The sequence below is a fragment of the Hypanus sabinus genome, chromosome 19 (assembly GCF_030144855.1).
Source record: "Hypanus sabinus isolate sHypSab1 chromosome 19, sHypSab1.hap1, whole genome shotgun sequence".
Taxonomy (NCBI): domain Eukaryota; kingdom Metazoa; phylum Chordata; class Chondrichthyes; order Myliobatiformes; family Dasyatidae; genus Hypanus; species Hypanus sabinus.
Window position 1 is genome coordinate 75158143 of NC_082724.1, and position 11105 is coordinate 75169247.

At 43.1% G+C, this 11105-nt stretch overlaps 1 protein-coding gene across 1 annotated transcript in view; it reads right to left on the reverse strand.

The window, feature by feature from the left end:
* Positions 1–1748: 1748 nt before the first annotated feature.
* Positions 1749–11105, reverse strand: part of lhfpl4a (LHFPL tetraspan subfamily member 4a) — a 179648-nt gene continuing 170291 nt past the window's right edge. Inside the window, exon 2 of the mRNA XM_059944309.1 lies at positions 1749–2128. Within this exon, the coding sequence (XP_059800292.1) occupies positions 1749–2128 (380 nt within the window). The remainder of the gene's footprint in view (positions 2129–11105) is intronic.

The window sequence follows — 11105 nt, forward strand, 5'->3', positions numbered from 1 at the left end:
TTGGAGTCTGCTCTACCTTCAAACAGATTCTCTTTCCTTTTTGCTGCTGCCATCAGGAAGGAGGTACAAAAGCCTTAGGTCCCACACAAGGGGGATCAGGAGCAGTTAAAATCCTTCAACCATTAGAATCTTAAACCAGTGTGGATAACTTCACTCACCTGAACACTAAACTGATTCCACAACCTATGAACTCACTTTCAAGGACTCTACAACTCATGTTCTCAATATTATTTATTTACTTTTACTTTTTTATTTGCATTGTGTGTTGTTTTTTGCACTTGGTTGTTTGTCATTCTTTGTGTGAGTTTTCCTTTGATTCTATTGTACTTCTTTGCTCTACTCTGAATTCCCACAAGAAAATGTATCTCTGTATAGTGTATTGTAACATAAATGAAGTTTGTTAACAAATTTACTTTGAACATTGAACTTTGAATGCACAATGGCCTTGATATTACAGCATTTGAACGCAGGAAGAGAGTGCCTTATTCCTTTGAAACTCCTCTCTCCATTATTTTAGTGCAGGCATTAATCTAATCATTTAAAAGAGGCCAATTCTCACTAAAATAGTAGAAGGAAGATTCTCAAGTGAATGCCAGACATTCAAATTCATTGTGTTATCATGGCCAGTGGACTTTAGACACACAGTAATCGTTATTCATCAGTTGTAGTTACAAGCATCATCGGTTGCTCATCATGTCCCCAGCTCGTTATTATGGTCTACACCTACATTCAGTAGATCTCTAAGAAATTTGTTCTGTGGGAGTGAAGATTGGCTTCACTCTCCAGCAGAGAAATAACCAGTGCCAGAGAAAACAATCGAAGAAATAACGGATAATAAAGTCAACTACAATTTGTGGACTCTTTTTTGCACATATAAAACACCCAATAAGTGCCAAGTCTGTGTCGCTTCACCTTGGATTTGGGTGGTTTATATAAAGGAATAATGGATACATGGGAGTAAAGTTCCTGTTTGTTATCTCAAGTATGGAATTGTGATGATTTCTATAAAAGAGTAATAGATATCTGGAAGTAAAATATATATTTGTGATCGGAATTTCAATGATTTATATTGAAGGCTAATGGATATCTGGAGGTAGTTGTGGCTGCAGTTCATTTAGGAAGTTCAAATAATTAATCACAGGCTGCAATCAAATGGATGGTTTGAGAATCTTGCATATTTGTTGGACATTACATGGTGTGAGTATCTATTGGGCCATTAATTCATGGCATCAGATTGTCTCACAGATCACAGGAGCATCCTGAACTGTTTAAATCATTGCTAGAGTTGAGATGAGAGAGCATCCTGGAAATTATTCCCTGACACGTTTAATTGTATGGTTTGTACTGTTGCCCTTTCAATATTGGGAGGAAAGAGTGTTTTGTTTCTGGGACCGCAGTGCAAATGGTTGATGTAGCAAATCACCCACTCCAATATCACTACAAAGATAACATTCTCGCTCTTGTATAAATAATTGCAATTTGATTTTAAGAATAAATCATACACTGCTTTGATCAGTGACATCAGACTGTATAAATAGAGGGGTCTGTGACAAGGCAGCGAGCTTGGCGACACCTTGCACTTTCAGCAAGCTTCCACCCTTTTGACGCATTTCTGGGGTTGGCAGGTCTGCTGCTGTTGATATTTGTGACACACGATGACATTCACACTAGATAATGAACAACTGTGTTGCTGTTAATGCAAGTTTAGCAGGAGAACTCAGTGCTAAGTGCCATATAAATCTATAGCATCAATCCATGATCTGAATTTGCGGGTGCCACTTGTTTTGGGCTTGATTTGCACGTCCTGGACTCTGAACTCTGGTACAATGCCCGTCCGTTTTGGATATATAAAACACCAATTCTAGATTTGAACGTAGAAATTTTGACCCACCTTTGTTCTCGACCTTGAGATCATCCTGAAGGAGTTCATTCTGCCGGTTCCCAAGTACGAAGGCCAGGAAGGAGAGGATTAGTGCATCCAGGATTCCAATAATGGCCAGGATGTAGGCCCAGCGCACGGAACAGTTCCCCAGCGTGTATTTCCCTGTTTTGTTTCCGCACATGCGTCTCACAGCCTCCGAGTCCCAGCCATCGGGGAATATCATACATCCCAAGATAAGACAAACAGCTGAGGAAAGGACATAGGGAGAGGGAAATAAAGAATTGAAAAATCAGGAAAAGATATTGGAGCTGCTAAGCATGTATGCTTCTATAACAAAGGAGATTCTCATACAAAGACATTTTGTCAATTATTAGTAAAAGCAATTTTATGGTAGGATTGCTGGTATTTGAACAGGTAAAGTATTTCCTGATAAACTTTTGAAATTGGGTGGATCAGTAATGCTTAGATGATAGAGGAAATTACTAGCATAAGCTAGTGGGAATCTACTATTTGAAAATACCTATCAATATCCATTTACACTGATCAATATTTTGAATATCTCCATCCAAGAAGATACTGGGAATTTTATTCACTGTATGTGAATCCCAATGGGTCTCTTCAAATGATTATTTACTGGTAAAGATGCAGAGATTCTATTATATTTTTCAGATATTTCAGAAGGCAGCAATTTCCCCTAGTGTGGGGAATGCTAACAATGGGTAGTGGTTAAACCTTATCATCTGCCAGGTAAAAGCTCATGTGTTTGCTTTGAACAGACCTTTATACTTGAGAATACCAAGTTTTCTCTATTGGGCTGTTTAGTAATGAATTTCTTTTGCACATTACCTCGGCTGGAAGTGCGATCTGCCTGGTTTCAGCTTTCCTCATATCACCCCTCTCCCCCTTACCACACACACACACACACCCTCCCCCATAAGACATAGGGGTAGAATTAGCCTATTCAGTCCATCTTCTCTGCTCCACCTTTCAATCATGGCTAATTTATTTTCCCACTCAACCCCATTTTCTGAAATCTTTGACACACCAAGAACCTACAAACTCCGCTTTAAATATACTCAGCGACTTGGCCTCCACGGCTATCTGTGACAATAGGCGAAGTGGACTAAACTTGAATCACTGAAGGATGCTTGACAACTGTGGCAGGGCTTGAATGCTGTCACCTCTTACAAGGTGAAACCAAACATCATAGGTGACAACAGGGCTTCACTTCCAGATGAGCTTTATGCCTTTAATGCTCACTTTGACTATCAAAACATAGACGCACCTTCGTGAACTCCCACAATCCCTGATAACCTCAGTGTATGAGGCCAATGTGAGAGCATGCTTTGGGAGGTGAACCCCATGGAATGCATCCGGCACAGGCGGGGTACCAGGCCAAGTACAAACAATCTGTGCTGATTATCCGTCTGGAGTGTTCACCAATATCTTCAACCTCTCGCTTCGGCAGTCTGAGGTACCCAACTGCTTCAAGCAGGCTTCAATTATACTGGTGCCTAAGAAGAATGTGGTAACCTGCCTCTATGACTATCATCCAGTAGCACTTTCATCCACTGTGATGAAGTGCTTTGAGAAGCTGGTGATGAAACATATCAACTCCTGCCTGAGAAGAGACTTGGACCCATTCCAATTTGCCTATTGACATAACAGATACATAGCAGATGCCATTTTATTGGCTCTTCCCTCTGCCCTGAAGTATCTGGACATCAAAGATCCAGGCATCAGGATACTCTTTATTGATTACAACTCCGCATTTAATTAGATTAGATTAGACTAGATTCAACTTTATTGTCATCATGCCAAGTACAGAATAATGCAGTTACTAACCAGAAATGCAAAGAATAGTGTTATTTACAAAATAACTGCAAATAAAAGTAAGTGCTACAGCATACAAATATAAAAGCGCTGGGACAGTACAACATTGGGGCAATACTACTCAGCGCTGTGATGTGAGGTTCAGCAGAGTCACAGCCTCAGGGAAGAAGCTCTTCCTGTGCCTGCTGGTGCGGGAGTGGAGGCTCCTGTAACACCTACCGGATGGGAGGAGAGTAAAAAGTCCATGGTTAGGGTGAGATGCATCCTTGATAACGCTTTTCGCCCTGCTCAGGCAATGTTTATGGTAAATGTTCTCAATGGTGGGCAATTGGGTGCCGATAATCCACTGGGCAGTTTTCACCACACGCTGGAGTGCTTTGCAGTCCAATACGGGGTAATTGCCATACTACACTGAGATGCATTTGGTAAGTATGCTCTCAATGGTACAGCGGTAAAAGTCCGTCAGTATCCTGGGACTGAGGTGAGATTTCTTGATGCTCCGCAGGAAGTAAAGGTGCTGTTGCACCTTTTTGATCAGGATGGAGGAGTTCAGGGACCAGGTGAGATCATCGGAAGTGTGGACACCAAGGAATTTGAAGCTTGATATACACTCCACTACAGCTCCATTGATGTAGATGGGGACATGAGTGTGGCTCCTAGCGTGCCTGAAGTCCACAATGATCTCCTTGGTCTTCTGGGTGTTAAGGGCCAGGTTGCTGTTGGCACACCACGTGGCCAGGTGTTGGACCTCGTCCCTGTTGGCCGTCTCGTCATCTCCTCTGATCAGGCCAACCACCGTGGTGTCATCTGTGAACTTGATTATGGAGTTAGAACCATGTATAGGAACGCAGTCATGGGTGAAAAGGGAATACAGAAGAGGACTCAGCACACAGCCTTGAGACACGTCGGTGTTCAGGGTGAGAGTGAAGAAGGAGAGGCTGTCTAACTTAGCAGACTGGGATCTGTTAGTCAGAAAGTCCAAGGTCCAATTGCAGAGAGATGAGCTGATACCAAGCTGGCGAAGTTTGGCGATCAGATTAGAGGGGATCACAGTATTGAATGCCGAACTAAAGTCAATGAACAGCATTCTGAGTAAGAGTTGGGGCTGTCCAGGTGGGTCAGGGTGGAGTGAAGTGCCATGGAGATAGCATCCTCTGTTGACCTGTTAGGTGCAAAGTGAGAGAGGCAGTTTACCAGGTGGGAGATCTGTTTTAAGGGTGACCTCCTTGTTCTCTGTCATTCCTTCAAAATGAATCAATATGCTTCAAGACCTTGGCCTCAAAACCCCCCTGTGCAATCGGATCCTTGATTTCCTCACTTGCAAACTGCAAACAGATTAGATTTGCAACAACATCTCCTCTACAATCTCCATTAACACAGTTGTACCGCAAGGTCGTGTGCACAGACCCCTGCTCTATTTGGTTTATACCTATTAGTGTGAGGATAAGCACAGCTTTAATGCCATATTTAAGCTTGCTGATGATCCCATGGTCATTTGCTAAATCAAAGGTGGCGATGAATTAGTATATAGGAGGGGGATTGAAAATCTGTGTGACAAGTGCCACAATAACAACCTCTCATTCAGTGTCAAGTAATTATTGGAGCTAATTATTGACTTCAACAGGATGAAACCATAGGTCCATGAGCCAGCCTTCATTGAGAGATCAGGGGTGGAGATGGTCAACAACTTCAAATTCTTTGGTGTTATCATTGTAGACGATCTGCCCTGGGTCCAGCAGCTAAGTGCCATAATGGCAGCACCTCTGCTTCTTAAGATGATTGCAAAGATTCAGCATGCCATTTAAAGCTTTAGCATAGATGGGTGGTGCAGAGCACATTGGCTGCTTGCATTGCAGCCTGGTATGGAAACATCAATGCCCTTGAATGGAAATTCCTACAAACAGTAATGGTTACGCCCCAGTACATCTTGGATAAAGCCCTCCCAACCAGTGAGCACATCTACATGGAGTGTTTTCGCTGGAAAGCAGCATGCATTATAAAGGCCCCCACCATCTAGCCCATGCTCTTTTCTCACTGCTGCCATCAAGAAGAAGGTACAGGAGCCTTAGGACTGACACCACTAGTGTCAGGAACAATTCTTACCCCTCAAACATCAGGCTCTTGAACAATAAGAACATAAGAAATAGGAGCAGGAGTAGGACATCTGGGCTGTTGCGCCTGCTCCGCTGTTCAATAAGATCATGGCTGATCTGACCATGGGCTCATCTCCACTTCCCTGCCTTTCCCCCATAACTCTTAATTACCCTGCTATGCAAAAACCTATTCAACTTTGTCTTAAATATATTTACTGAAGTAGCCTCCACTGTTTCATTGGGCAGAGAATTCCACAGGTTCATCACTCTCTGGCAAAAGTAGTTTGTCCTCATCTCCATCCTAAATCTTCTCCCCCGAATCTTGAGGCTATATCCTTGGAGGGGATAATGACTCGACTGCACTTAGCCCTTCATTGAAACGTTCCCACAACCTATGGACTAACTTTCAAGGACTCTTCATCTTGATATTTATTGCTTACTTATTTATTATTGTGATTTCTTTTTCTTTTGTTTTTGCATAGTTGTTGTGTTTTGCACATTGCTTGGTTGTACTATTGGGTGCAGTCTTTCATTGATTCTATTATGGTTCTTGGGTTTACTGAGTATGCTTGCAAAAAAACAAATCTCAGGGTTGTATATGATGACATATATGCACTTCGATAATAAATTTAGTTTGAACTTTGAAATTAACCTTTAGGGATGAGGAGGAGTCCAAAGTTCTTTTGCACCACTGAGTTCTGAATACACTGCCCATTTAGAAAATAGTTTATACCTGTATTCCCTTTAGCAAATTGCATGACCATACACTTCCCCATGCTGCATTCCATCTGCCATTTCTTTGTTCATTCTCCAAATCAGTCCAAGTCCTTCTGCAGACTATCTGCTTCCTGAACATTGCCTCTCCCTCCTCCAATCTTTGTATCATCTGCAAACTTGGCGACAAAGCCATCAATTCCATTATCCAGAGCACTCACATACTTTTTAATGTGAAAAGAAGTATTCCCAACACTGATCCTTGCCATACCCCACAGTCACCTTCAGACAACCAGAAAAGGCCCCTTTCATTCCCACACGTTACCTCCTGCCAGACAGACAATCTTCTGACATGCTACACACACAAAATGCTGGCAGCATCTATTGTCAGGACGAAGGATCTCGGCCCAAAACGTCGACAGTGCTTCTCCTTGTAGATGCTGCCTGGCCTGCTGTGTTCCACCAGCATTTTGTGTGTGTTACTTGGATTTCCAGCATCTGCAGATTTCCTCGTGTTTGTTCTGACATGCTAGTATCTTTTCTATTATACCATGGGTTCTTATCTTCTTTAGCAGCCGCATGTGCAGCACCTTGTCAAAGACCTTCTGAAAATCCAAGTAAACAACAACCACTGACTCACCTTTGTCTATCCTGGCTATGTACTGATAAAATACATTTTGGTGGGATCCTGGGTGGCCCATTATTCTCCTCGAATCAATCTTCAGGCAAGTCTTTTAAAAGTCCTCCCACCCATAGCAAGTGATTGCTTAAATGTAAAAAGTAGGAGTCACAGAGTCATAAAACTCTAGGGAACAGAATGAATCCATTTGACCAATTAAGTTGTTAAGTGCACTCTAGTCAGTGCTGTTCCTCGGGTCTTTTTTCACCTCCATGCAAATTTCTTACCTCTAAGTATTACGATGGTGTAGCAAACAATGCGACAAATGGCGATATCTTGATGACAGTTCATGAAATTACTTCTCTTACTTAATCTTCTTTCAAATATGATTCTACTACTAAGCTGCAAGAGATTGACACCACTGTCGTAGGCCACATCAAAAGTGGTGATGAATCAGTTTATAGGAGGGAGATTGAAAATCTGGCTGAGCGGTGCCATAACAACAACCTCTTACTCAGTATCAGCAGGACCAGGGTGCTGATTATTAACTTCCAGCAAAGGAAATCAGAAGTCCATGAGCCAATTCTCATCAGAAGTGGAGAAGGTCAGCAACTTTAAATTCCCATGTGTTATCATCTCAGAGGACCTCTCCTGGATCCAGCATGTGAGTGCAATTATTAAGAAAGCATGGCAGTGTCTCTACTTCCTTAGGAGTTTACAGAGATTCAGAATGACATCTAAAACCCAGACAAACTTCTATAGATATATAGTGGACAGTACATTGGTTGGTTGCATCACAGCCTGGTATGGAAACACTAATGCCCTTGAACAGAAAATCCTCAAAAAGTAGTGGAAGTGCCCCAGTTCATCATGGGTAAAGCCCTCCCCACCATTGAGCATAACTACATGGTGCATTGTCACAGAAGAGGAGCACCCGTCATCAAAACGCCCACCACCGAGGCCATGCTTTCTTCCCACTGCTGCCATCAGGAAGAAGGTACAGGAGCCTCAGAACTCACACCACCAGGTTCAGGAACAGTTACTGCCCCTCAACCACCAGGCTCTTGAACCAAAGGGGAGAACTTCACTCAATTTCACTTGTCCCTTCAATGAAATGTTCCTACAACCTATGGACTCACTTATAAGGAGGACCCTTCATCTCATGTTCTCAATATTTACCACTGATTTATTTATTATTGTTTCTTTTTTCTATTTGCACAGTTTGCTGTTTTCTGCACATTGGTTGGACAGCCAAGTTGGGCAGGCTTTTATTTATTCTGTTATGGTTATTATTCTATAGATTAATTAACTATGTTCACAAGAAAATAAATCTCAGATTTGTATCTGGTGATGTACTTAGAAAATAAATTTTCTTTGAAATTTGACCTTTGATTTGAAGCTGTGGTTTAAATTTTGATGGTGTGTTTTGGGTCCGATTGAGCGATCTGGCACTTTGCTGTCTTTCAGGGACCTCAGTGAGGTTTGGTGCAGAGTGTATGGCCTAGAGGTTTGGAAGCCTGGAGATGGGGCACAAGCCCATGATCAATTCCATTGATGCATCAAGGCGTGAGCTTACGACGACTCCGTTGCTCCTCTCTGATTGGCCGAGAGCGGAGGACAGGTGGGTGTTTGGCCGGTCTTCCTCTCTCTCACTCACTGATTGCTGTCGGAGGAAAGTACAGGAGTCTTGGGACCTACATTGGTAGGATTGGTCGGCGAGGCTGTGGACTCGTTTTGGGGGACTTTGAGGTTTATGTTGCATGTTTTCCTGGATTCTGGTTTCTCTATATGTTGCTGCTTTTGAGTGGTTTGATTGGAGTGATCAGTGTGAACCGGGGTGCTTTGGCATCCTGTATTGGCTAGTGCCGTGGCACTGAACACTCCCGGACTCCGGGTCTGACGTTTGACATTCTATGTGCCGTTCGCTCCTTTTTGCCATTTGCTCAATTTGTTCTTTTGTATCATGTTTTGGGTATTTGATGTTTTCTTTAATGGACTCGTGGTGTTCCTTTGTTTGGCGGCTGCCTGTGGGAGGGTGAATCTCAGAGTTATATTCTGTATTCATACTTTGATAATAAACCTACTTTGAGGTACAGAGTCCGAAGTATTTTACAGATTTCTGTTTGACAGCCGGTATCAAATTCATGTCCAGTCCCAGCTGATAAAGGCCACTAACCACTTCTCTAACCGATCTTTATAAGTTTATCATAGAAAGCATGCATATTGTCTGGATGCATAACGGGCTGTGATGGCTACTGCTCTGTACGTGACTGCAGAGAGTTGTGGACACTGCTCCTCCATGGACTCTATCTGTACTCCTCGCTGCCTCACTATAGCAGTCAGCATAATCTAACACCCCACCCAGCCCAGACATTTTCTTGTTTACCCTGCCTAACATGCAGAATATATAAATCCATACCACCACACTCAAGGACAGCTTCTATCTCACTGTTATCGGATTCTAGAACAGAGCTCTCGTACAATAAGATGGACTGTTGACCTCACTATCTATCTCATTAAGATCTTACACTTTATCATTTATCTGCTCTGCACTTTTTTCGTAACTTTTACACATTATTCTGCGTTATTATGGTTCTACTTTATTCGAGCTGACTGCACTGTGTAATAGTTTGATCTGTATAAATGCTAGGCAAGACAAGCTTTTGACTGTAGTTTGACACACGTGTCAATGACAAACCAATACCAACACTAGTCCAAAGATTCACATACACATCCTCCGACTTTGTCTCCTAGATTTGATGTTCCAATTGTGTTCTCCCCTATTTTAGTGAAGCCAAGCATAGGCTATGCAACTATTTTACAGATCACCCATGGTCTGTCTGCGACGGCCATCTTGAACTCCTAGATGTGTACCATTTGAAATCCCCTTCCCATTCCCACACTGATCTATCTATTCTCGACTTTCTCCAGCCCAAAGTGAGGCCAACATAAACTAGAAGCACATCTCATACCCTGCCTACACGATCTACAGCCTTGTGGTACAGACCACATTGCCCCAGCTTTATCACCTCCCCCACCTGTTTCCATTACCTCCAGACTTAATTTCTCCCCTCTTCCCCCTTCTCTTTTTTCAATTTCCCATTCGGCTTCCCATCTCATCCCGTCCATGCCCTCTTCTATCAGATTCCTTCTTCTTCAGCCCACCCACCCATCACCTTCTAGCTTCTTGCATCTTCCCCCCTCCCCTCACCTCTCCCTCTCCCTCACCTAGCTTCATCTATCAGCCGCTAAGTTTACTCCATCCTCACACCCTTCAATTCTTATTCTTGCTTCTGCTTCCTCTCTTTCCAGCCTTCCCAGTCCTGATGAAGGGTCTCAGCCTGAAACATCAACTGTTTATTCCCCTCCATAGATGCTGCTTGACTTGCTGAGTTCCTCCAGCAGTTTCTGTGTGTTACTCAGTGAAAATCTTGTGTCTCCTATCCCTTCTTCATTGATCCAACTTCTGCATCCTCTTGGGTCTGCACTTATCACATTCAAGCCTTTCCCTACCTGGCAACATCTGCCCCTTTCTTGCTTGCCATTTATCTGTCTCTACCACCCACCAGCCTCTGTCTCTCAAGTCCACATCCCCTCCCAAACCCAGCTCCAAGCACCCATCATCTCCCTCCTCACCTGGTTCCACCTATCACCTGCCAGCCCCTGCCTCAGCCCTCCCGCTCACCTCTCTCAACCAGTTGTCTCCCCTTGACAACTCATGCAGGGTCTTGACCATCCCTTTGCCTCCACAGATGTTGCTTCACCTGCTGACTTCCCCTGGTAGTTTGTTTTCTTTTTGATCCATATTATAGCAGCTTTTAAAATATGAGTATTGAGTACAGTGGTTGTGGTGTAGTGTTGAAAGTCTACAAGGCACAGCTAAGGCCAAATGTGGACTATTGTGTACAGCTTTGTTCACCTACCTATAGGAAATGTGATTGAAAGAGTGCAGAGAAAATTTACA